Here is a 27,926-nt window from a genome sequence, read left to right as displayed (position 1 = left end):
TCCTAATACTTAAAATCAACATAATATTCTTCCTCTTTCTTCAGACATCTGCTAATTTACTGAGGATCTTGTGACTAGAGGTGTTGTCAAGTCCCAGTGCTCACACACTTGATTTCTCAGAGTTATTTTCAAAGAATTGCTGAACCAAATGGAAATTGTAATTAAACCATACACTTTAAGAGAGGCTAATAAAGTTCATAAGAGTGTTTAAGATTAGGCACACCTAGTCGATTGTAAATTAAACCCACGATTAAGTGCTTCAGTTGTAAGTAGCAGTATCTTTTTCTAACCAAAAGGAAATGGTTCCTGTAGCCCAGTCCCTGTAATCACTGGTTTATCTCTGCTGCCTTGGGTGGTGTAACAGAGGTTGGTGAGATCTCCCCTAGCAGTACTATCAATGAATAATCCTACATATTTGCAGGTTTGGCAACTATGGCTTCTGGGTTTATTTTTTCATCTCTTAATTGAGGTTCGTAGATCTATAAAGTGAGCTACATTTTAGAGAGCTTTCAAGTCCTATCAGATAACCACCATGTTTTCTGAAATTTGTATTTGAATTTGAAATGTTGCTGTCCTTTGACTGGACCTTAAGATAGCAGCTGGTTTTCCAAATCCTGTTAAAAGAGCTGACCACTTGTGTTCGGTATGTTTGAAATGTTCCTCCGAGACTTTTTATTTCACCAGCAAACTTATTAATAGTGCAGCTCTACTGCTGCAAGAGCCTCTTTATTCGTCGATCCCTAAGTGTGTAAAATGAGGTAAAACCCCCAAATACCTAGATAATCTATACTTAAACCTCAACCTTTCCTTGTATGCCTTAGCAGATTCTGCACACTCCAATAACTTCCATCTCTGGGAAATGAAAAATTGGTGCATTGCAGGAGAATGTAGCCTATGTTTTTCTTTGTGAGAGCCTCCATTACTGACAACTTACTCAATATAGGATTTTAATGTCTCCTTTAATGTTAGGCTATGTATGAGAAAAAAATAATCTTTCCCACGTAACCAAAATCAAACTGGGTATTTTTCCAGCTAGTAACTCCTTTATTTTTTTTTTCCAGCTGAGTACAACTGGTATTTAATTTTTTTTGCCTCATTTCTTTTCCTTTTTTTTTTTCTTGTAATCTTCCATTTCTTTTTTTGTAGTTATCTCTCCTTGATTTTTAACTACGCACTGTTCAGATAGTTGTGCAAGTAAACTGGAATATAAAAACTACAAATAAAAATGAACTGTGGTATTCTCCTTATCACTCACTGTCTGATTAGTTTCCTTTCTCTACTCTAGAAGTGAGTGATATGAAGAGTGACTCCTAGAAAAATGACAGGAATAGCAGCAATAACAGAAACAGAATAGATTGTTTCAGAAGGCAACACTAATATTTTACACTTAGGAAATTTCAAATTTTAAGCTTACTTTTTTGTGATAGTCTTCTATGACACATAATGTAAAAGACAGCTTTCAGTCTCTGACTCATGTTTATGTTTGTTTGTCTGACCTTATCTTTTCCAGTAGAAGAGAGGATCTGTCATGTTTGTATCCAGGTCCATAATTTAAATTTATAGTCTTTAAATTTTGAAAGCCTGGAATATTGAAATTTAGTATTTTGCAATGGAACTTAACAAGTTAGCCAATGCCTGCAAAACAAGTAAAAATATCTATTTCATAGTGCATTGACACTGAAATGCAATGAAATTGCATAAGGTGTGTGAATCAATCTGCATAAATATTTACTGTTTTAATGAACTCTGAATTTATGGGTGTGCATATTGAAATGAGATAATTATTTTAAATAGCACCTACGTGTTTTTAGCTAAAGAGACTGTGAAATTGCATTTCCTTAAATCAGCCCCATGTTTGTTTGTATGGGTTGAGTGCACACCGCAGGCTGTCAGAGAGCAGAGGCAGCCGTAGAGAAGCGAATACCAATCTTGTCTTTCTGTTCTGCAATTGTGGGGTGGGGAAGGCAGGGAGATGAATTTCACACCAATGTGAACACTTGTTTTGTAAAGTGGATTATTTGAATTTCACTCCCTGCAGCTTGTGAAGAGTAGGCTGTACCATGGAAATGTAGACTGAGAGAGACCTCTGGAGGTCTTCTAGTCCAACCTCCTGCTCAAACCAGTGCTAACTTCTAAGCTGAATAAGATTATCCAACCACTTGGTTAAAAAAAACATTGAAAATCACCAGGGATGGACATTCCACAGCCTCTCTGGCTTTTATTGTGAAGTATATTTCTTTATAGCTGACCAGAAGTTCCTTTACTGCAATTTCAGGCTACTATCCCCTGTTCTTCCACAGTGCACCTCCAGAAGAGGTCTAGCTCTGCAAGCCACAGTTAGGCACAGAAGACAAAAGTTAGCCCTCCCCTTTCGCAAGCATGATAAAGTCTGTTCCTCTACTGGACTTTCCCATTTTGAATATATTTCTTGAGCGGTTTGTGGGGCTCAAAAGTAGTGTTGTCATTCCAGATATTTCCTCGTGATGCTGAGCAGAAAAAAACAAGCACTTCCTTTGCCTTCTGGCTAAGCTATTACTAATGCAGCTGCGTATGTGGTTTGTCTGCATTGCTGCAAGGAGATACTGCTGACTCATGTTCAGCTTCAGATCATTTCCTAGTGAGCAGCAATACAGAAAGACAGTTCCCAGCCTATTGGAATGCATGAGCTTATTCCCTCCCACATACAGGGGTATATTTGTCTCAGATACAAGAAAACTTCTGGTTATTTTGGCTTAAGTAGATTCACAGTTAAATTTCCATCTTTGAGAAAGAAAAAAAGCCATCAAAACTTAAACTGATGTCATTATAAATATAAATTTACTTTCTGTTGAGCATTTCATGCTTATTATAATTACAAGTACATCATAGCAAAGATATTTTTGCACAAAAAGGCATTGATAACACTTGATTTAAGCTATGTGGCCCTGCAATAAAAAGGGCCCTTGGAGTGTGCAACTCTGTACAGCAAACAGACTATAAATACTCAGAAATATGCACTATGCAGATGGAAATGTACCATGGTTAAAGTATGCCATTTTATGTAAATAATTAATTCCTCCCAAGAGTTCTACAGGTGCCATAAAAATTAATTCACTGTAGCACTATTACAAGGGCTTAATTAATTAATTTACTGCCACCACAGTTATCAGGAAAAGAATATGAAGATCAGCTGGATATTTTTTTAACTAAACATAATCTCACGTGGTTGTTTTCAAATGTTGGTGATAGCCGGATCCAAGCATGTACATTCTTGTACCTCCTCTGCTGATATACCAGACTTCCTCCTTTCATTGTGTTTCTTGTCTGAATCCTATTATGCAGCCTCCTAGACAGCATCAATAGAAAGCTGTGCTGCTTGGGATTCATACTGATATTGTTATCCAGTAATTAAGGTAGGGATCAAAAAATCTTCTATATGTGGGTTTTTCATATTACTTACCATCATCTGTTTATCTCAGCACTGAATTTATCATGACTGGACTGACATATCATTTGATGTAAATTAATACAGTGGCATTTGTTCTTTCAGATAAGGACATGCTAATAGATAGATGAAAAAAACTAAGTTTCCTTTAAATGTATGACAGTTTTTCACCCAGACATTTAAAAACAGATGAGGGCCAAATATTACCCTAATTATGATCTTGCTGTATGATAATTTCAACAAGGTCACAAGACTTTCCTCTGCTTGTGTGGAGGGCAAACTGTTCTCATACAGAATATTAATCCTCAAAGAAATAAGCATTCTATTTACACATATAGAAGAATTTCAAGTCTTCCAGGAAATCTGTTTGAAAACTATTTACAGTATTAGTATGCAAATTATATACTACACACTAAATGGGAATCTTGCAGCAGAGCATTCTGACAGGCATCTCACTATTTGAACTATGGTAGTCCAGTTAAAAAAACAACACAAAAACAAAACACAGCTGGATATAATTGTATCCAAACACATACTTATTATGTTAATGGGGGCATACAAATAAAATGAAGTGTTGTCCAGCAAAGGTTTTCCCACAAAGACTCTGAGTTATTTTAGCAAAATGTTCAAATAATGCAAGCTTTTGTGTTTATTTTAATTGAAAAGATGTTTGATATTTATTCCTAAATATTGACAGATGAAGTGTGGCAGCTCCAGAGAAGCAATGAATTCCATCTCATACTAAGAATAATTGTAATAAAGTACTTCAGTTGAGAAGAAAACATAAATTGTGGCCCCAGTTACATTAGGTACTTTCAGTTATATAGTATAAATCAAATTATGAGAGTGGTATTGTGTAGAGGTAGTCCTATATGTCCTAAACTCCTATCATTACCTGAGGCTGTCAGAGTAGTTGATAGTCCCTTTAGCTTCCTTCCCTTTTGCCCTAAAGCTTCCTGATACTTCCCGGCCTTTACCTTCCTGCGGGTGCTCTACTGTCAGGTTCTCGGTCACACCTTGGTCAAGCTTCTGCCCTTAGAGCCTCTCCTGAATGCCCCTGCTGAAGTATACCATATCATCTTTACTTCAGAGAGGTAATAAACAGCCAGGTTTCAGTAAGAATCCACTAGGTGCTGTAGTAGGTCAGTACTGGGTTGGGTTTCCCTGCAACCAACAAAAGCTTTGCCGTTATTTAATTTCTAAAAATCTGCCAGAATTTCTTGTGTCCCTAGCATCAGCCTGCAAAATTCTGGCATGTAAGTTACCCAGGCAGGGTGCAAGATCTGTCTGTACCTATTTACTGCTGGTAGGCTCGAAATCTTTAAAAATAAGAGGCTTTGGATGAGGTTTGTTTGTTGTTTGTTGTTTTTTTGTGGTTTTTTTTCCCCTCTCCGTTTTTAGGACATGCTTTTAACAAACTGTAACTGAAAACTGAACAAATAACAGTTTGTGCCTTATGTAAGTGTGCCTGCTATTCAAGTTGTTACATTCAAAGGCTGTAGATGTTGTTAAAGCCCTTCTTCTTCACTGCCAGCTGCTGCTGTAATCCTAAAGTAGATGCGCTGGGTTTTTTTTAAAACTTTATATCTCAGTATACTGGCCTGGGAAATTGCTTTCTGCCTTTAAATTGACCATCATGCAGAATTTTCTATTTTTCAACCTGTCTTTTTCTTTGAGAGTTGCAAGTTACTCGGAGTTTAAAGACTCCCATTTTCATTCAGAAGCTCAAAGGATACCTTCACAAATGTAACTCAATAGGAGTGTCATATGCAGTCTTGAGAATATTATCTAAGTGCCTATTTTTAATTTTAGACATGAGGAACTGTTTATACTGCAAATTAAATATGATCAAATGCACATTAATTTATTACTTTAAAATAAAAACTTATTGATTTAAAAAAATACTTGGTTAAAAAAATTCAAAACTCAATCTATCTAGAGTATTTTCCAAAGGCAAAGTACCATTGCTCGGTTTAATGAAATCTATTTGTTTCTTGGCTCTATTTATATAAGAAATTTTTAAAATTTTGTCTGTGAAGATTTACAGCCACATCAAGCATTTTACATTATGATAAGAAGAAAGAGGCTGTATCATTAGTGTGATAATAAATTTAGCTAGGTTGTTGAGCAAGTAAATTTGATATCTAGGTACTTCCATTAAAAAAACCAACAACCTACTTTCACTAAAAACTTGTACTTTCAGCTCTAAGTCTCAAATGTAATCCCTCTAAAATCAATAGGAAAAACTCACCCGAGAATAAAACATTCTTTATTAGTTGTTTCCAGCAATGCATGAAGAACAGATTTATGCACAGATTTTGTACTTAGGGGAAAGTGTCAAAGGAAGATGAATTAGGAGAAACTAGGGGACTTGTGTACTTTGGGATGCTACAGAGTTTTGAATCACTGAAAGCCGAATCAGATGTGTTGAGAGTCATTTTGTTTAGACTTCTGGTTAGGCTGCAGAAGCCTGTTTTGTTGTTTTGGTTTGGTTTTTTCCCTTTCTTTTCTGAAGAAACAAATCCCATTTTGGTACCTTTTTTCCCCATTTTCTTTTAAAAGAAGATCATCTTTAAAAGTTGACCCAAAATCAGGTGCTCCTGAAGGGAGCCTTAGGTTCACAGCTGAGGTGAGTATTGCAGAATTCTGTTTATTTTGTCTAATTAGGTCAACTGTGCTACTTAGAGGGATATCTGTAATGCAAGGTATGGCTTCCTTGGCAAAACCAAAGCAGAAACATGTGATTGACTTCTCTTGAGAATTTATTTTGTTTCAAATTCACATTGTCATACATTCTAAGCATGTGGTCTTCAGTGCCTCATTCCATAGGGACTCTACAGGGACCACTGCAAAAGGACATCAAGTTATTATACATCTCTGTTTATTTATTTTTTAGTCTTACACACTGAAGAGGAGTATCTCAATGAAAATGATATGGAATTCCTTCACAGGTTTAGTCTTCTGCTTTCCTTTCTTTTTCTTTTAATAGCCTGGATGTGTAAACACTACTGAAGTGGATATAAAAAAATCTTCAAGAATGAGAAATCCACATAAAACAAGAAAGGTAAGTACTGTTATTATATCAAAAGCAGGAGGTAGAGGAAATCTATAGCATGAAGTTCCATAGTTTCTTAAAGCATTTTTTTTCTTACAGCTGCAAGGAGCAAATGCATGAACGTATGTTAATATTTCATAAGCTCTTAGTTGCGTTAGTATTAACAAATTTGTTAATTCTAAGTAAATGCTATCACATAAGACTTTGGAGAAATATACAAAGATTTTGAAAATAAAATTCATTTTTGCATGCTTCATTTATGTTGTTTAGCACATTGAATAAAGCATGTTAAAATGTTTCTGTCAGAAATTAAGGAAAAATAAATTAAAAATTCTGCATAATAGTTCTTGTCCTGCTCTTAATGAAAAGGGTGTCTCTCTTTGACAATTGTGCCCAAAATGGTTGACCAGAAATAGTGGAGGAAATTAGTTTCATCTAAATTAGGATCCAGACATGATCAGTGTAACTTCTCTAGGGATATATAGATGGATTGTCTCAAAACTTTCTTTTTAAATCCTTTGCTCCATAGTAATGTAGATTGACTCCCACTTGAAAGTACTTCCTTTGAGGTACGTTTTCATGTTGACTTATAGAAAAGTATGTTTTAAAAAGGAAAGTGGATTTAGAGAAATTTTAGTTTGCCTTATTTATGGTGGTGAAAGGTCCAGATTATTGTATTTACCAGGCAGTAATTGCAAATTTGAGAGTTATCTAAATAGTTCGTGCAATAGTCTACCTTTCAGGGTACTCCTACTACGAGTCATCTCCACTTACTGTAACAGCATCTCTCAATGTCATCCCCCATGCTTACTATGCTGTTAATATAGAGATATAATAAAAGTAGATCCTTTGTTCTATGGTATTTTGAAATTGTGGGAATTGGGGAGTATTTATTTTACACCTAACTATACATGCACAATTTTATCTGAGTGCATGGTTTATTGCAGTTTCTTTAAAAAAAGATGATATTGGCTAACTTCTTGAGCACAATTTACTAAAGCATCACAGTTACTATGAATATTTGTAGAAAGCATTGTCTGAAAGCAACTATCATTGTTCCATATTTTTTGCATAGTCTGTCTATGGCTTACAAAATGACATTCGAAGTCACAGCCCTACCCACACGCCAGTACCAGAGACTAAGCCACCCACAGAAGATGAACTACACCAAGAGGTTTGAAACATAACTACAAATGTGTACTTTTAAATGAACTTTCTAGGAAAGTAGGTATTAAACCAAAAATTATTTTAACTGGGAAGTTGTTCAAAACAGCTCTAGCAAACATTTAATAAACCTTTTCTTTGTTTCAAGATATATGGATTTAGGCATGTAACTTCATTAAAACTAATGAGAGAAAATTTGACATTTTTTGTATCTTGCATTAAGCATCTAAAGGCAGTGAGCAGCAGGCCAATGAGTGGGTTCTTTGTATAGCTAAGCCCATTAGCCCCTTCAGCAGTAGACAGCTTGCTCTTCCTTTTGACACTAATTTGAGGTTTGGGGGTATACTTACCACTCCATGTATGCATGGTTCACACATTTATCTACTCTTAAAGCTTTGTTAATCTTTCCTGAGATGTTAGAATTCAGAGAAGGTAAATGGCTGATGAATAAGTAGCTCTCTTCAAATATCAAAAAAAAAAGGCTAATTGGATTTCTGTTGATGAACCTTTAGGGAAAATTTTATATTGGCCACATTTTTTGTCTTTTCTCTTTAATGGAACATTCCATTTATTTTAGAACTACACTGGTGAAATGTTGTTTTAATTCTGATATATTTCTCTTCTGTGCCCTAGGATAAATTAAGGTTCAATTATAGCCCTAATAAAAAAAGTTATAGAAATCGATTCAAGCAATAAATTACTCATAAAACTCTTTGCCTTCCTTTCTTGCAGATTAAGCATTGGCAAATGCAATTAGACAGACATAGATTAAAAATGTCAAAAGTTGCAGAGAGGTACGTATATTGTCACATTTTCTGGTTTTTCAATTAGACTGATAACCATTGGGAAAATGTCAGTATGAAATAGCTTCAAAGAGCTTTTCAGAGCAAATAGCTCTTCAAAAAGAGACATGGGAGCTCAGATATCATAGAAATAACTGATGAAAATTTACTTTAAGTAGGGAGGTATGAAGTTCTTTTAGTAATAAAAGATGGCCTGGATATTCCATGATACATTTCTGATAAACCCAGTAGTCACTGGGTGACCAAGTGATCACAAGTTTCATCTTGCATTGACAGGGAGGTTAAATGGAAATTGGTCTGGGGTTATTGTTTTGCTATTTCAAAATGGCAATCACTGATAAAGCAAGGGAACTGATTGGTGTAGAGCTTAGTCACTGCTTGAAAAAAATGAACCTGAGCTTAGTGTGGGTCAGAGGATTCCTACAGTAGTAGGAATCTTTGTCCAGATAGGACCAAAATTTGGCAAATTTAATTTGTCAAATAAAAGTCCCTTGGGAAGACTAACTACAACTTATGTAGAGAAGAGGTGGAGAAAACAAATGTTCTATCTTAAACATCAAATACACAGATAGCAAAAATTGCAGAAAATTCAGCTGCCTAAGGCTTAGTAAAGGAAACTAAGCCAAATACAAATTGTTCTTCATTCTCTCATATACGTTTGTGCATGTATGTCTACTTATATATGTGTATGTATGCATACATATACAAATACATATATTTATTTATAAAGAGGGCAGGTTAAGTATTTTCATTTGTTGAGCCATAAAAACAGAATGCTGACCAATAGAATATGAATTGAAATGAAAAAAAAGAATAGTTGTCCTCACCTGTCAAAAGTTACAAGGCCAAAGGAAACAGAAAACAGGAATAAGGAGATGTAAATTATTACATGGGAGATGTAAATTATGAAAATACAAGCAAAGTTTTTAGTGTGTTTAATAGAGTCAGACCCATTAATGAATACCAAATTATTTCAGAAAAAGATTCTGTTTATTTTGGAAAACACTAAACTTGGGAGAGGTGCCATTGGATTAGGAAATAATAAAAATATTAATTGTTTTTAAGAGAGGATAAAAGGAGTCCTAGCAGGTATAGGGCCCGTAGATATGACCTACATGGCATGCAGTGTTTTAGAACAGATTTTAAAGGAACTGATAATTAAAACCATAGGGGTATAAAACATGTTCATTTATGAAAACAGATCTGCATGTAAGAGGTTGCTTGACTTAATTTGTTAGTGCCTAATTAACGCCCTAAAAGGAGCAACGTGAAAGTATTAGGGAAGTCTATTTTATTTCAACTCTTAATATACCTGAGCCACCCCTTCTTCAGAGATCCACTTTTAAAAGACTTTAGCAAAACCATTTTACCCTGAGCCTGTAGCTAACTTCTGAGTGTAGCACACATGGTTACCATGGTTCAACTGATGCAAGGTAACTTGTTAACTGGGGTAGCTTGATCAGGTTACTACACCTCCTGACATGACAATGTTTGATGCTTTTGTTTTCCTAGTCTATTAGCTTATACAGAGCAGTATTTGGAATATGATCCTTTTCTTGTGCCCCCTGATCCATCAAACCCTTGGATATCAGATGACACCACTTTCTGGGAACTGGAGGCAAGGTATATAATTTTATTTCTTCTTTGGTAGTAAGGGGGTGTAACATGCTTGCTGGAAATGTGAAGATTTCAGAGGTATTGCAGAAAAATACTGAGGTAGAAGGGCAATGCAGTATCTTCTTGCTCTTTCCAGCTTTACAGTTTTGTAAGATGGGAAGTGCTTTGGATTAATAAATCTGTGTAAACTGTTACATTAACCAGTTTACAGGATTCTAGTATGGTGAAAAAAAGGACACCTTTTAAAATCCGATAACATCTCTAGGTGGAAGTATTTACTGTTCTGTGTAAAGACGTGTATTACCTTCATCCTGTGTAAGTACTAGCAGTCTGTTTGCTTATCTCTGAATATTTCACAGATATGAGCAACCTAGAAGGTGAGAAACTTGTGGTTGAACTTTAGTACTTAGTCTAAATTATGAACACAGAATATTAGAATACTGAAATATTGCTCACTTTGGGTTCTGTTGGTTTTTTTCTTCTGTAGCAAAGAGCCAGGACAGCAGAGGGTGAAACGATGGGGGTTTGGCATGGATGAAGCTTTGAAAGACCCTGTGGGAAGAGAGCAGTTTCTGAAATTCTTGGAGTCAGAATTCAGTTCAGAAAATTTAAGGTAAATGAGAGGTACTTTTTTTTAAAATAGTTTGTAAGATATATTTTTGTTGTTGTTGTTGCTTGTTTGTTTCTTTTTTTTCCCGATACCATTCTCTTTATTTTTTAAATGAAATTTTCCTGTACCTTCAAAAATTTTCCTGTGCCTTACCGTTCAGAATCCACTCATACAAATTGCTTTCATATACAGGCTGAGGAAAATATTCATATAGTTAACTGAGACTCACATGAAGTATACTTTTCCATTCCTGTCCAACATTTGGTCAAACTCCCCATGGAAGAGGTTTTCTCTCAGCTCGTCTTATTAAACAGTTTTAAAACATTGACCCATTCAAAGCCTGTTCAGCATCTTTTATTGTGTGTTGGGTTCACCTTGGCTGAATGCCAGGTGCCCACCCACCTACTCTATCCCTCCCCTTCCCAGCCGGACAGGGAAGAGAGTAAGGTGGGAAAAGGAAACAACACAAATCGTGGGTTGCGATAAGGCAGTTCATATTTATGCAAAAAAAGAAAGCAAAAGCAGCATGCGCGTGCACAAAGCAGAAACCAGCAGTTAATCTCTACTTCCCACAAACAGCGATGGTCGGCCACTTCTCTGAGAAGCAGGGCTCCAGCACACGTAACAGTTGTCAGCAGGCAGCCATCAGAGACAATGAGTGCCTCCGGTCCTGCTCCTTGCCTCAGCTTTTATATCTGGGTTGAAGTCATGTGGTCTGGAATATCCCCTTGGTCAGCGTGGGTCAGCTGGCCTACTTGTGTCCCCTCCCAGGATCTCGCCCTCAATTGAAGAAGGAATGTTACAGTGCTGTGTTCAGCAGTAGCCAAAACATGGGTGTGTTATCAGCACTCCTCTAGCTACCAATGCAGAGCACGGCACTGTGAGGACTACTATGGGGAAATAAATTCTGGCTCAGCCAGACCCACCACAATTGTCAAATATTATGAGAAGAGTAAAGTGAAAAGAAAAAAGTTAAAACATAAATAAAGAATTCAAAAGTAAAATTCACAGACTTTTGCTTTTGGTGAGGTTCCTGGGGATCATTTTGAAAATCTCCACCAAGATTCTAGTACTTGTGGATCTGGCACAACAGAAGTAGGGTTGACATCTAGCTCTCAAATTCCTCATTAATTGCAAAGTGGAAACATGTTCTTGGTGTATAAATTTTATAGTTTATTTTTTTAAAAGTATATTTACAGATTTACTTTTAAGTGAGAAGAATAATTATTTGATTTTAAAATGCAATGGTTCATCCATTGGCTAATAGCATGTTTTGTTGTCACAGTTCTAAGTCATATTTCAGTAAGAGTTATTTCAGAAGGATTAATAACTGCCTTTCTATAGATAAAAAGCTATACATAGTACATATTTTTCTCTTTATTCCACCTTCTTGTCAGATGTTGTTTCACTTTCCATTGACCAATAACCTAAGTAGTATAAAATCTTCTTTGCATTTACATTCTAGAACTCAGACGAATCCTAACCTGCATTTTTTCTTTGCCAGTTCTCACTTCGAAGTGGTGCAGCATAGCCATTCATACTAGAATTACACCTTTGTAGCATCTTACAAGGAGGCATTTAACATTTCTGGTGTTGATTTGTAAATGCTGAGTATTTGCACAGATCTCCTTGTTGTTAATTTAAATTTGTCAGCAGAATAATTAAAGATAGAGTTCTCTAAGTTGCTGACCATGTTCATATTCAGACGTTAATTTTGCATCACAAATATGGCCTGACCTGTATGTGTATGCTGATGACTTCATTAGTCACAGATACACAGATTTATTTTTTTAAAATAAGAAGTCCAGCAGGTAAAATGATTTTTTAAAAATCAGAATAATACCAAGAAAACGAAAGATATTTTTTTTTTTTTATTTAAAGAGTATCCTGGTAATTTGTTATGCAGAGCAGCTGTTCAAACATGAACCTATTGAGCCCAGTGTGTGCTACAGTTTCTGGTGTTTTTCTGTGATTAATTTGTCTCTCTGCCAGCTAGACTGTTACCCGCATAATCCCTAACTCTTTCGTCTAATCCTATTTACAACACTAACCACAGGCAAACTGCAAGTGACTGATCCAGAAAAAATCCCTCAAGAAATTTGTTCAGAGCTGATTCTTTGACATGCCATCTACTCTTCTGTCTCTCCCTCTAGATTCTTATATTGGAATTCTAAAATATAATATCAGAGTAATGGCGGGCTTAAAGGCCAAACAGGGGCTAAAATTTGCTCTGAAAGGGTGCTTTCCGTGACAATTAACTGAAGGAAAACTGTCTCACAAGCTCAGAATTATGTTTGTAAGTTCTCAAACTGTAGTAAAATCAATCCACCATCAGGCTCACGTAGTAAAGTTGGGTTTTTAAAACTTATTGTGTAATGGCTGTCAAAATGTTTTAGATCTCAATAACAGAAATTAAAAACTTGATGGTTTCAAGCATTACACTGAATAAACCTTAAAACACCACCACTTTTCTTGCTCTCCTGTTAACTCCATCATGGCAATTTGGTTTTTTTTTTGAGTGGTATTTTTTTAATTCTAAGTATTTTCTTGACAACCACCTTGAGAAAAAATATTTATTTCCACCCACATCTTCCCACTGCAACTAATTGAACTGAAATCAGTAGCTGGCTCTTGTCCTTTTACAGATCTGATCATGATAAAATTTACAACAAACAGTGTCAAACCTACAGTTGGATAGACAGCTGGGACCCTGGATTCAAGCTTCTGAGCACAGTACACAGGATACAGTGGGGACTGCAGACACAACAGGAGCTTCAGTATTAATAGATTAGGTGTCTTATACCTCATTTTGGTGAAAGAAATACAAAAAATGTGAAGTGATAGGTCTACCAGATACACCATTTCCATTCAAGCGTGATTGTCTTAGATAGCTGAAAGTCACAGTGTTATTGTTTCATTAACTTGGTCTGAGAGTGTCTAAATTGCCTGAGAATCTTGTTCTTGCTGGATATAGATCCTATCTTAAGAAACAGAACATGGATGAAAAAACTCGAGCTGTGAGTTAAAACTAAGAATTGTGCAATGATTAGGAATACAGCCAGGTTTCACTTTATTTTGTGTCTCTCTGCTTTTTTTCTTTGTCTGTAAATTGGGATTAACAGTATTTTGCTCTCTAAAGGAGTGTTGTAAAGCACAGCAACTGTGTAAGCAGTTCTGTCAGTGCAGTAACTTCACTACAGACTGTAGTTTGCTAACACCAGATTGCATTCTGCAGGCTATGACTTGTGATTTCTTGTCACTATGCAGATTTTTTTGAAGAATTGCTTTGTGTGCTGCTCAATACACAGCACAAATAGCTAAAGTAACATATGATTTGGATAATAGATTTATGAAATTCTCACTGCCTATTACAAAAATGGTGACCATTGTTTAAAATTCAAAAGACTAAAGTTTGACCATGATCCAGTACTACTGGATCATGGGCCACAGGGCTGTCTGAGCCCTAAGAAAAGGACTTCCAAGCAGAGCGAGGTACTGAAATCAATTTTTCTGCAATATGGCACCTGGAGACCTAATTTCTTTCATCCCTGTGGGAAATTGTATTCCTCTCCTTATCCTTCCTTTGCCTATAATGCAGCAGGATTCTTTGGAAAGTTAATACTTGTATACTGACTGTACATTTGCTCACAAGTGGTTATTTTGTAAAAAAATGCAGCCTTTTTTAAAAAAACACGAACAATCTAAATTGTTTCAGGCCTGCCAACCTGTCCAAATCATTTTGTAGTATTGCAGTGGATGTGATCTCCAAGGCAGCCCTAAGACTGCAAAAACCTCCTAGGTTAGTGAAGGGAGAGTGGTGACAAGATATCTTCCACGATGCACAGAAGGAAAAGCCACCAGACTCCTTGTCCCTTCCTTTGATCCCCATTTATTAGCTGCGTGACTACGTAGGGAAAAGAGACTTTGCATTCTCGTTGTCCAGAAAAAAAAGAGAGGGACTGAGGAGTTAGCTACATTTAGATGTTTTCCCTCAATAAATTTTCTCTGACCATCCCCTTGCAAGCTGAGATTTTGTGAGATGTTTATTTTGGACTCATCTAATTAACTTGTTGTAGAAATGTTCTGTACTGGAGACAGGGGGTTCAGTTATGTTCTATAGAAAAAATAAATAAAACCCCACACATACACTACTAAAAATTTGCAGTGTTGCCTAAAAACTGTTCCGGTTGTAGGGCTTTATTTTTCACTTACTGCAGTGGTTCTGGTTGTTCTTTTAACATACCATTACAGTACTTTTACTAGGGAAAAGGGAGAATGTTGCAAGAGGTTAAGTCTTCTTTTTAACCCAATCTGTTTAATTTTTTTTGCTCTTTATTACTGATCACCGCTCTTTATGACTTCAAGTGCAAATTTCTCTCCACTGGTGGTGGAGGAGTGAGTTCTGCATGTTAAAAAGTATGAATGAAAATTGATTAACTGTCCTTGATGTCTGTCCTGCAAGTCTGAACAGAAGTGCTGGTGATGACACTTTCCCACCCAATATGGGCACTGGTGATTTTTATCTTTCACACGGGTGATTATGAGGCTCTGTTTCAAAGCTGAAATTGCCTGTGTGTTATTTCTCATTCAGACGCAAGCTTAAATACCAAGTCCCAGCAATGTTGCCATTTCTGCAGATTAGATGAGAAGGAACTAGTTGCAAGATCTAATGATTATTCTGTGTCATTTTCTTGAAGTCCTTCAGCTCTGCTATGTCTTGAAGCTTGAAGTTGTACTTGGCAAGAAGGTGGACTCTAGGAATCAGGGAGTAGTGTTTCCTGCCCCTGGAAAAATATTAGGTGATTTTCTTCATAGAGCTTTTTAAAGTTTTACTTTCTTTTTCTTTTGCTGAAAATGCTGAAGCGTCTGTCCCCCGACCTATTGTGTCACATGCACTGGGTACAAAGACCATGTAATTCCCACTTTGCTGTTACCACACTCTGACTATATCTCACACATTTCAAGGAGAATCACTGTAGCCTTTCTCTCACTCTCTGTCCCTATATGCTAAATTTAACTGATTGATTTGATCTGGGATCTGCTGTTGGCTGCACCTGACATTTAGGTCAGTTAATGGGACAGAAGTGGTGTTGTAGCTGTGCAATTTACCTGCAAGGCCACCATCACTTTAAAAGTAATCCAGTTGGAGGACATAATCCCCAGATACCGTGCAACATGTGTTTTACCAGTTCATATGGCTGGATCTACTACTACCATATACTATACACTCTCATTTAGCTGTATGTCTGGTTTGTACCCCGGTGTGTGGCAGCCCAAATGCTGGGATAGAAAACAGGAGCGAGGTTTACATCCAGCTAGTCAGGTCTCTGTTCCAACAGTACTGAGCATCTTCTGTAGAAAGTCTCCACAGCAAAAGCAAAGCTCCACCAACAGGAGATACAGTTTCATCCGAGGGCAGCCATCCTGAGCTCTAGTTCCTTTCACAAAGTAGCACTAAGTTATTGTCCAGAAAATGCAGTTCCCCCTCTGCTATGTCCTACCCTCACACATATTTATTGTTGTAGACTGTGTGCTGTTTGCTACAGGAGTCATCCCTTGCTCTGGTCACAGCTCATGAGGCTATGAGCTATAAAAAAGGACAGGGAACTCTTTTGGTTTGAGGCCCTGAGCTGAGGTTTTGTAAACTCCATGTCAACTTCATCTGTGAAGGCCATGGGATATTTGGAAAAGTTATTTTTGAAAATGTAAGAGGGGGCAACCTTATTTTTGACATCTTCTAACTTTGAATAATTGAATTAAACTCTCTTTGGGAGGAAGGCAGGCATCTTTTCTTAAAAGATCAGTAAGTAGATTAAAATCTTAAAATGTGTGTTGACTGTGAAGTAAGCACCCTAGACATAACACAACAGAGAAATCAGCATTTTCTTCCTACTTTTAGAGAGGTGTGTATATTTAAAACCTAACATTTTTAATAGGGTCTTTGAATGCCCTTGTTAAAAGGATAAAATAAAATTAATCTATCAAAGAACCGGTGTTCACCCTGTAAGTGTATGTCTATACAACCTGCCTATTCTATGCTGGAAGCAAAGAACTTAAATTTATTTAAATTTATCTCCCATCTATTTCCCCATAATTGAGTATAACCCACTGTATGGAAACAGCTTACTTGCAAAGAAAAATAGCATTCTAAGGCATGTTTATGGTGACTTCCAGAAGTATTGACATTGATGCAATGGAACAAACAAGAAAGTGACATCTTTGAGCTAGATCCTCAGGATGTCTGCAGGGTAGTAGAAAATGTGTATTTACAAAGAGCATCCTTCCCTTTCATTTTTCTGTTTTTTACCTGACTTCAAGACATAAGTAATCAGTCAGTCCCAGAAGATGCACTTGAAGGGGTTAGCACTGCAGGATATATGCTTTTAAATGCAAATATCGAAAGCAGCTTAAGGAAGCCAAAGTAGGTTGCCCAAATTTGACAGTGAACTGAATTAGAGTTTGTGAGCTATGCAGTTTTTAAACTTGAGTTATGAGGCCTCTATTCTTACTGCACTGCCATCAGATTCTCATGATACGTCCCCAGGCTCTATGTGGACTGTGTTCAATTCACATTGCAGTTCACATATATAAGTGATGCTACACAGAATTTTTGAAACTGGAGTTCTTTTATTGGCAGAAGACTCCCTTTGTGACCTTGAAGAAACCACTTTATATTATTACATTATTAATATATTTGCAAAACTGGGACAATATTGCTTCTCTCTCTCTGAGAGTCTTAGATGGAAAAATTGAAGGGTATAGAAACGCCTGAAATAGTCATCTTGGTAGAGTAAAACTGACCATAATGGCTTGTGAGAAATAAGGAAGGGCTCCTTCCACCTGTGCTACAAAGATGTTTCAAAACAGGACTGTGAAGGAATAATTGCTTCCTGAAAGGTAAATTATCTCAATTGAAGAGTGTCTTATGGTAGGAATACTGTAATGTTTTCTACGCTTTATATCCTCTTTTCAGAGTCGTTGAAATAACTGTATTAGAATTGGATTGAGGGTGGTATCATTTTGCTTCCTTGTGGGGTCTGAGTGCAGTTTCACTATTCCTCTCTCCTGTCCCATCCCTGTTGAACTCAGCTGAAAGAGCTCAGTTTGATCTTACTGTGTGAGCAGGGTGAAACCACATTTTAAAGGTGCACCCAATTTATTTGTAAGCCCTGTAAAATCCAACTGATTTCACAGATAAATCATTTCAAGGTTCAGCTTATCTGTTTCGTGGGATCAACTGTGTCAGAACAATAATGAGAAGTTGTGATGGTATATACTGCATGTTTAACAAAGTCACAATTTCATTGAGCTCTTAGCTTTGGGGGAGAACTAACCGGTCTGCACCGTGCCTAAGCACGGGATACTGAATGCATTTAGAATTATTTCATGAAGTGAGAGAGCCTGAACACCCATAGAAGAAATAATGAAATGAAGGTTATACCTACCTAGCTATGATCACAAAGTGCTCAAGACCGTTTTAGTTTCCTTCTCCAGACTGAATGAGAAGGATACAACAAATCGGCCGGCACTGTATGTAGTTGCCCAATGTTGGTTTGCTCAGCAGCAGAAAAGAAGAGAGAATATGTGCTTCCATTCAGCATTTTTAGCGAAAATATTCATAGAAATGCAATACTAAAGAAAGAAATTAAATTATAATGAGCAAAACAAATACTTTTCCAGTTCATGCATGATTTGTGGGTAACAAAATTAGTTGTATGGTTTAGAATTTAGTAGGACTCAGAGATTCATGTAGATATCAAGAATATAAGTTATTAGTTTTTGAAGGACTGTCAAAAAGCAGTCATTTTATAAGCAGTATAAGCCCTTGTGGTTCAGCCAAAATGAAGTCTCAGTTTAATTCCAGCTAAATGGAAATCTTGTAAGCAAGTTACCCATACGTAAGTAATAAAGGATTTCCTATCCATCTCATGAAGAGTCTTCTAATAATTGCTTCCTAAGGTGGATTGGTTGCCTTGAGACAGAATGCTGATCCCAACACAAAACCACAGCTTTTTCTTGGTTTAGCATGTTTTAGATTAAAACTTCAGTTACTTAATTTCCTTTTTTAAGAGCAAGGAAGAATGTGAGCACTTCATTAATGATTTTCCTGAAATGGAAGTGAAGATGCTGTATTGTGCCATAGGTTCTGGTTAGCAGTAGAAGACCTGAAGAAGAGGCCTATCCGTGAAGTCCCTGCTCGCGTCCAAGAAATCTGGCAAGAATTTCTTGCTCCGGGTGCACCCAGCGCTATCAATCTAGATTCAAAAAGTTATGACAAAACCACTCAGAATGTGAAGGACCCTGGAAGATACACATTTGAGGATGCTCAGGTCAGTTTGCAATCCTGTTTAGAGACTTTCAAAATAGAATATTGGCTAGTAAAGTATTTCTATATTAAAAAAAAAAAGAGAGATATTTGGAATTAAATGATAACATCCTATTTCCTACGGTGTCATTTTGGCGATGCAAATGGGTAACATTCTTTCTTTCATGAGGCATATGAAGTTCTTCATGAAACTTCTGTGCTTGATACAGAGTCTTCAAGTGGACTTCAAATAGAGCAAAACATATAGTGAATTAAAAATGAAGTACTTCTGTATTAAATGCAATGCTTCATGTGAACTTATAACTTAATATTTCATCTTTGCAGACTTCTGAGAAAAGCAATAGAAAAGAATTGGATTCACAGTAAAAGTAGCAGAACTGGTATCATCCTCCATTTTTGTCAGCAGTCCAGTGATGAAAATTTAATTATTAATGCAAAATGAAATGGTGTCAAAAGGAGAGATTGAAATCACATCCCTGCAGAATTTCCTACAGCTTGATTATTAGGTCATCCTCTTGGGAGTCAGGAGATGCTGCTACAGGCCCCACAAAGGAGAGAAGGGAATTAAATTGAGGCTTTCTACTTTTCAGGAGCATGCCTCTGCCCTAAATAGAAGGAGAATAATTCTTCCACATTTTCACTTTTCCATTATGAGGATAGCAACCTATGAAGAAACAATAAAATTTTCATTAGACCCTGTGTCATACCCACTGTTTTGAAGTATTGTACATTAAACCAAACACACAATTTTTCCTTGCATCTGCGAACCCCTGGAGATTTAAGAATGCAGCATATAGAGAAGACATAAATTACACAAATAATTTAGCAAGACTAAAGGCTTAAAAAAAAGTCTTTGCAGCTGAATCACTAAAGGACAATTAAAATCCTTTCCAGTATCCAGTTTACTTTTTTTAATAGGAGTAAAATTTCAGCACCAACTTCCAGATCTCTCTTCTTATCATTTTTTCCTTCATTTATGAAAGCTGTGAAGTATCCAGTCTTTATGTAAGCAGGACTTTTCCTCCTGTCAGATCTCTGCATAGTTCCTCCAGTTCAGCAAACAAAACTTGAACCTGGAAGCCATTTATCTTGGAAAAGGGCGCAGGCTGCACCTGTCATGTTCTCACTTGAAGCTTTAGGACCTCTACAGAGTGTCCCACCTGAGATGGCAGGATTTTGTCAGGATAGGGCTCTGCCTCTGCAACAGGCTCTTTGTGGCCTGCCAGCTGAGAAAGAGACCACTTATGTGTCATTCTGGCAGCCAGAAGGTCACTCAATTGTGGTTAAAAATGTATGAAAAGCATTTCTGGACTTGAAATAGGGAACAATAAAGCTCCATGTCAAATGAGAGGGATACATAAGTAAAAATAGTCTGATCGTGTTAAATCAGAAGCAGCCTCAATTCCTGACTAAGGTGTCCACTAACAATACTAAGCCTAATCTATTCTTGCTTTTACAGGGCTGTTTCTTGTACAGAAATAACATTTTAATGCTTATCACCACTTTCTGCTCTCTGTTGAATGCACTGTTTGCTTCCATAGGGAGTGGAATAAAAACTCCCTAAATAAACCAGCCTAAGTTGTGAATATATACCAGAATTTCTCCGCTTAGTGTAAGAAATCCAATGAAAGACACTTAGAATAATTTCTAGAGTTTCTAATACAGCAAAAAGTAATTTTCAAAGAAAGTGGGAGGTTTATTTGGTTGGTTGGTTTGGTTTGGGAATTTTTTGGATTTTTTGATGTTGGTTTTTGTTTTGTTTTGGGTTTTGTTTGTTTGTTTGTTTGGGTTTGGGGTTTTTTGTATTCACTAATTTTATGCACTACCAAGCCTAGAAATAATATTTACTTTACAGTTTCTTTGCTGTTTCCCAATTGCTGTGCCACAGGTTTTCTGCAGTAAAAAATAGAGTTTAAGTAAAAGAAAAGCTCCACAAAAATAGCCAGCACAATTCAGTGGATTTTTAAAAATTATTTTGAGAGCACTTCCTATTCTGATTGCTTTTCTACAAATCTTTTCCTAATATATACTAGAACTAGAATTATCAAGCGTCCTACATCATAGATTTTTCGGGTTTAATCTTTTTCAGAAATGAGAATGCTTCAAAATGAAAAACTATAAGCTACCTCTGTCATTTTTTTTTCTGAATAAAGATTTTCAAATTTTCACACCCCTCTGAAGAATGAACATCTTGAAAAATAGATTAGCCTCAAACTGTTTTTTAATTTACGTATGTATTTTCCTTTTTATATTGTTATCTGGGAAGCAGACTAAATGTCTGTCAAAGGATGTTTTCAAGAGTAGCCAGGGGATATCCTCGCTAACTTAAGTACTTAATTATGATGCTGAATTGAGTTTCTCGTCCTGCCTGTGAAGTCACAAGAGAATGTCCACAAACTAATTCAGAAAATCTGATGAGGAAGGATCCACAGCTCCTAATTTAGTCAGTTAGCTAAACTGACTAATGTAAGGAAGGTTTGAAATTAGGCCTTAAGTTAGGGCTCAGTTGTAAATTCCTATAAAATAATTTTGTAATGGAAATTAGGTCTATAAATTAAAGAAAGATGTGCTGTGTAATTTATACATAATGAATGGGAGGAATTTCTGCTTTCAGAATAGAAGGCAATTCAGCCTTAGCTTCAGAACTGAAATCTGATGTCCCATAATACTTCCTATTCATAATAATGCTAGCTGGTATACATTCCACAACCAAAATGTATGACTGTCTTCCATTTTATACTTGTCTTCTTTCATGGGAATAACAGCTCCTCCTTTCCTTTTCAGGAGCACATTTACAAACTGATGAAAAGTGATTCTTATCCTCGTTTTATACGATCCAGTGCCTACCAGGAGCTGCTACAGGCCAAGAAAAAGGTATTGGTCCATCTTGCCTTTGTCTTGCCACTGTGCAAAGCAGTGGTTATGTTTGCAACAATACTCAGTCTTCTCTCCCCTGTGCCAGTGCAACTGGATATCTGGTAGGTGACCAGCTTGGCGTGTTTGGAGGGTCACATACACACAGGAGTTCAATATACATATATGTGTATATATCCTGCATGCGGGCATGTTTCAATAAGTTAATCTAGCAAAACTTATTTTTATTTTTACATCCCATATTGTACTGTTTTCTCTGTTATGAAGCACCTTAATTGCAAAGTGCTTTACAAATACATTAAAAAAAATAAAATAAAATCCCAGAAGAATAGTCTTTCATGTTTGCAAGTTTGCTTATGTAATAGTTGTTGTTCTCTTTATTCCATCTATAAAAGCTACAGAATGTGTTTAGAAACAATCTTATTCTTATGGATTACTTCTAATTTCAACTATAAATATAGGGGCTTCCTAATTTTGTTTCTTTCCCTATTATTACATGAATAGTTTTGAGTAGGCTAGGAATCTGACTTGAAAGACTGATCATGTCACACTTTGTCAAACAGAAGCTCATGTCTTGGTATGTAATATTTACTTAGAAAAGTTCAGATTATGGAATGAGTTCTGAATAGCCACAGCCCAGAGTATGTGGAGCAGCTTGTGCATTGCAGATTTCTATAATGATAAATAATTCTATCAGTGGGCTTTAAATAGTAATCTCCTAGAATCAGCTGGGAGCCCTGTGCCTTGCAAAATCAGGGCCCTGATTGTTACCGGAACAAGGTAGTTATTAATACCATGGGATTCTATTGTTTACAATGACAACCTAAAATTATATGAAAGTATTGTGTGATTTTGTTTTTTGTTCAAACATTGATTTCTGAAGATCCAATATAGAGAGAGATGTTGAAAAAACCAGAAAGCTTCAACTGTCCGTGTGAAGTCCTTAAGTTTGTGAATGTCAGTTCATTAACACAAGATGTGCACTTCATTATTTCTTTTTATTTTCAGTTTTTCTTTAAATTCAAACCATGAAGTTTGATCCTCTTGAAAAATTATTTTTGTCTAGTACTATATCTGCTTTGCCCATCCCCTGTTTTACCAAGTCCCATTACCGCCTCATACCTGTGTTTGCTTCCTGATTTATACAGACTTTGTTTTGCAGTCCATTGTTTCATCAATCCTTCTTTTCTACTCCATTTTTCTCGCTTTTCTTTTTCCCCTCCTTTTTCTTTTTGTTTCTTTTGTTTTATTTATTTTAAATTTAAGTTGGAAAACACTCTGGATCGTCGAACATCTTTTGAGAAATTCACACGCAATGTGGTAAGTTTGTTGCCTCGGAAGACTAGTAAGCCTGATGGGACATCCTTATCCCCTTCCCCTCACTGATCCCTACTTTCCCTTTTTGCTTCTCTAACCTGACAGTTAAAAGTGTATTCATCACTGTTTTGGATTTTCCTGGGAATGACAGCTTTATAATGTGCTTTCATTACAACTCCTCCTCCTAGTCCCTTTACCAATGATCTCAATAGTCACACATGGAGGAATGGACCTTTGGGAGCTGTGCTTTTTGCATTAGGAAGCATGAAATTAGTCACTTTTTTTTTTTTTTTTTGCTTTAATTTTAGTAAAGAATCTGTGAAAACCTGCTTGATGTTGTTTCTTTTTCTGGTGCCTCCCAAAATACTGAGTCTAAAACAGTTGAATACATTGGATTTCCATTCTGTCTTCTTTTTATTTTACTAAAAAATACTTTGTCCCATTTTTTTTGATTGGGCACAGGGAAAAATAAACAATAATAATTTCCCCATGTTCCTTAAAGTCTAATACAGCTTCTGCAGGACCAAAGAATTCATGCTATTGATGCACAAGGGTTTGATTTGGATTAATTTTCATAATGGATTAAAAGAACTGATTTTTTCTTTTCAATATATAATTTTTTTAGGCTATTTCTTGACCGTAAAAAAAGAAGGAGGCTGGTAGGTTTGGTGTGGGCATTCTTTTGCCACCTGCCAAAAGATACACTGATTTCCTGAAATTTGGGATTCTTTTTACTTATCCAGTTTCTTTGGAATTAATTTTTTTTTGCATTGTGAAAGTTCAAACTAAAGAATTCAACGCATTTATTTTTGTAGGGCAGAAACATCCCAATTTTCCCATGCCATAAAAACTGTACACCAACACTGAGGGCGAGCACTAACCTGTTATGAAAAGAGGTAGAAAGATCTTGGATTGTACTAAGTTTGTCTGCATTGTCTGTTGAATTGTGTAGGTGACGCTGCTGTGTGTGTGTGCGTGTGTGTCTGTGGCTTTTTCTGTGACCTGGTAAATGGAGCCGTGTGCATTGAAATGAAAATTATGAGAGCTTTCAGCAAAGATCATGGTTTTTGTTTTTTAGTTTCTAAGGAAGAAGAAATAGTTCTCAAAAACTGCCTCCTATGCAATGGGGCTCAAGAGTATTGCCTCAAGTATTTAAAAAAATACATAAATACTTTCCAGTAATCAAAAAAAAGAAACAAACATAGTGAAAGAACAAAGTTTTGTGAGGCTGTGGGAATATCTCACATTTTAAAACAAAACAGTAATTCTTTAACTACTTTCTTATAGGTAAAGGCTTCCTGTAATATGCTTTGAATCCACTGTAATCAGGAAGAAATTTGGATTCAATGGGACAAAGTCAGTAAAGGACACTAAAAGTAAATAAACAGCCACAAAGGAAACTATCCCAGTGTTTGAAACAAAAACCCCTATGTTTTGCATGGTGGTGTTGCCATAGCATGTTGCAGTGTGATTTGTGTGTTGTCTCAGCAGGTTGGATCTATAAAACAAGATTGTACATGATAACATTATCCATGATAATTCCACTATAATTCTGTAGGAAGTTCCATATTAATAAAAAGTCTATAAAAGAGAGTGCAGAGAGTGGGTAATACATCCGGGATCTCTGAGAGCCAGACTTTTTCCCAGTCATGGTGCCTGGCAAGCTGCAATGCTACATTTATTCACGGCATTTTGAACAGCCCACAGGTCAGGAATTGGCTATGGTAAAGATTATGTGAACAGGTGGCTATGAGGAGAGAAATGGCAAGCTGCAGATAGATGGGAGGAGAATACAGCACAAAGAGGGAAAAAGTGAAGACAGACTGGAGACACTGAAATCACTCCCAGAGCACTGTTGTGCAGTTCTGGGCACGAACATGGGAGCATTATGCCCTGCATCCATGCCCAATTTTCGTTGTGCTAATCTCAGGGCAGAAGTACCAGAATAGCAGGATGCCAGAAACGCAAAGCAGGCCCAATAAACCAGCTGTGAACTACAAATGAGAATGAGGATTTCTGGACATGAAGCATTAGTACTTCGGTAGAAGAGGGAGATTTTTTTTTTTTTCACAGAGCAATCTGTAAAATAAAATCTGTGGTTTTGCTGCCTTTTAGTCTGTCAAGTCAGGTCAGTTATGAAAGAAAAACATGTCTCTGTTAGATCTATTCAGATGACTGAATTCATGTTACCCACTTTCTCAGGACCCCTTACCACAAGGCATCCTTGTTCTTCCACTCTTGTTCTTGGCTGTGATGAGTTTATAATATGTAATTATCTATGTTGGTACACTGGTTCCAACTAGCAGGGATGAGGGAAACATTTCTCAGAATATCCTACAGTGTACTGATTAACTTGCTCAACTCTGAAGCGAGGGACTGAAGAATAGATCTGTTCTACAGAACATAGTGTGAAATAGGTCTTCTACAACCTAGATAAATGCTGTCATCTCTGAATGATTTAGTGAGATGAAATTTACAGTTTCTCTTCTCCTCTGATGGTTTACAATATTTAGAATAATTTTCACTGGATTTTTTTGTCACTTATATCAAAGTGGATTTGGATTGAACCAAATTAGACCTCAGTTTTTTCCATTTGAAATGTTTAAAAACCCCCAGTAACCTTGGTTGTGTCTAGGGGCTTAATCTGAGAAGATGGCCTTGTAATTCATAACCTGATTTGTTAAGATGGTGACTCTAAGAGGCTCCTGATCAATGTTAATTGAAATTGGTTTATACTTGCTACAGAAAGAATTTGTTAAGTTAGAAAGTTTAGAAACTTTGTAAGGGCAATTGCACTGCACTATTTCATTAATTATGTGGAAATAACCTATTATAATGAGTCATTTTTCTAGTCTGATGGGGAAAAAACTAGAAGTGGATCATATAAACAAAAACACTAGGCTCAGCTCTGTATCTCTTTGACATGAAAGAGTTTTTTTTCCAGAAAACTTTCAATAAGTTGGGGCACTTCATGAAAGCCCTAAATGCTCAGCTTAAAAACACTGACTATTTATTTTGCTCTGTGGATTTTATCGTGCAAAATTGCTAGTGCCTTCAGCACAGTGCAACAAACAGTATGAAGTGTTAGAAACAGGACTGCATTCACATAAATATACAGAAGTAATAGCAAACTGGCATTTGCAATATGTAATTTTTACTACCAAACACTTTATATTTTGCATCGGAGTAGTAACCCCAGCTATTCTTGGTTTGCCTCATTTACTCACGCTCCTGGGTATTGTGTGAAAATATAGAACACATACTCTTCAGCACTACTGGAATGAAGCTGTTAGATAAGTGCATTGCCTTCGAGTAACACTGGCAACCACAGGTGTCACAGCTCTGAGTCTGAGGCACAGAGAGCAGTGACAGTGTGCACTGTGCTTTCCCCCCCGATCTAGATCAGCCCCTCAGCTTCCTCTTTGAGAATAATAAAGGTCCAGTCACCTGCAGCCCCCCAAGAGACGCTAAAGGTCTATGTCAGGGAGCAGGAGGATCTCATCACATGCTACATCTGTAGAGAGACAGAAATCAACTGTTTCTGTGGCATTTAAAAACTGAAATTCTTTCAAGGAATTTACATGGAGAAAAAAATATATTTAAAAAAAGAAATTAAAAAGCCCAGCAAACTTGCTCTACCTCAAGTACTAATATCTGCATTACAGGGGAATATACACTGGTAATGTTGATGGGAACAAAGAGGTCTTTTAAGGAACAATTAAGGAACAATTTTCTGAACAATTTCGTGAACAATTTCTCAAGTGTGCAAGATTTGTAACAGAGGCAGACTGAGTAGGACACCTTTGTGAGCCCTAGCCTGGTGCTTAGCTGTGATTATCTGTCTGGAACCCTAGAAACAAAGGGATCTGATTTACAGGAGAGTTGGCTAATTTAATTTGCACTCCATCCAAATTTTATTGTCCCACCAGGAACAAAGTTAATGGGGCGAGAAGGTGTAGCCTCTCTCCTTAGAGCTGCCTGGAGGGAGATACAAAACAGACCAAACTTAGTTCATATATTAAACTAGAGACCCATTGAACTATAGATATCTCCACTCATAACCTCATAAACAAGGCCCCATTTAATAATTCTGACTTTAAACCCATTATATCTTACATTACACATACCCTTTCCATCTGTCTTCTTCCACTTACCTGGAAGAACTTGCTGACCAGAGTCCTTTCCTTTTTTCCTTCTCCAAAAAGTAACAACAGACTATTTAATGCATGTGATGTGAAATGCCAAGTCCATTGAACAGAGCACATTGACATTTTCACAGAGGCTCAGTCCAATGTCACTTAACATGACACAGTGAATTATGGCCTAGAAATGGAAGTTAAAACTCATAAAAACACATTAAAACTTCCCCTGTTATTATCAGTGGATCATAGACTTTCTAGATGCTTAAATGAGTGTAATCTGTTGTTGCGTTAAAATCTGCCTGTTTATTGAGAAACAAGGCAGATAATATATGAATTTCATCTGTTAATCAAGAAATTTTTCTATGAACATACAAAACTTATGTACACAAGGCCCTACTGTTCCAGACCTAAAGTCCATCTAGTCCTGAAATTCTGCCAAGGGCTAGATTTTTCTCAAGTATAGCATTGCCCAAGAACTTCAACGCAGTATCAGCTAAAGGATCTTATTTTGAATTTACTTACATGTTATTCCCAAAATTTAAACAACAAAAAAAAATCTAGTAAGAAGGAAAATAAATCACCAAGCTACTTATT

At 36.5% G+C, this 27,926-nt stretch overlaps 1 protein-coding gene across 9 annotated transcripts in view; it reads left to right on the top strand.

Annotated features, from left to right (window-relative positions):
- Positions 1–27,926, top strand: part of RGS7 (regulator of G protein signaling 7) — a 266,491-nt gene that overhangs the window by 215,984 nt on the left and 22,581 nt on the right. For 7 of the 9 annotated variants that reach the window (XM_051783806.1, XM_051783811.1, XM_051783809.1 and 4 more), the window contains 7 exons: positions 6,414–6,488; positions 7,555–7,653; positions 8,376–8,437; positions 9,959–10,069; positions 10,551–10,676; positions 18,817–19,003; positions 21,784–21,873. In XM_051783806.1, coding sequence (XP_051639766.1) covers positions 6,414–6,488; positions 7,555–7,653; positions 8,376–8,437; positions 9,959–10,069; positions 10,551–10,676; positions 18,817–19,003; positions 21,784–21,873 — 750 coding nt within the window. Of the gene's footprint in view, positions 1–6,413; positions 6,489–7,554; positions 7,654–8,375; positions 8,438–9,958; positions 10,070–10,550; positions 10,677–18,816; positions 19,004–21,783; positions 21,874–23,139; positions 23,194–24,005; positions 24,087–27,926 lie in introns of all 9 variants that reach the window. The other 2 variants (XM_051783814.1, XM_051783810.1) reach the window with 2 other exon arrangements.

This window comes from Manacus candei, unplaced genomic scaffold (genome assembly GCF_025592945.1).
Source record: "Manacus candei isolate 608988 ecotype Guabito, Panama unplaced genomic scaffold, ASM2559294v1 h1tg000017l, whole genome shotgun sequence".
Taxonomy (NCBI): domain Eukaryota; kingdom Metazoa; phylum Chordata; class Aves; order Passeriformes; family Pipridae; genus Manacus; species Manacus candei.
Note: the sequence above shows the minus strand (reverse complement) of the source record. Positions and strands in the feature narration are given on the sequence as shown.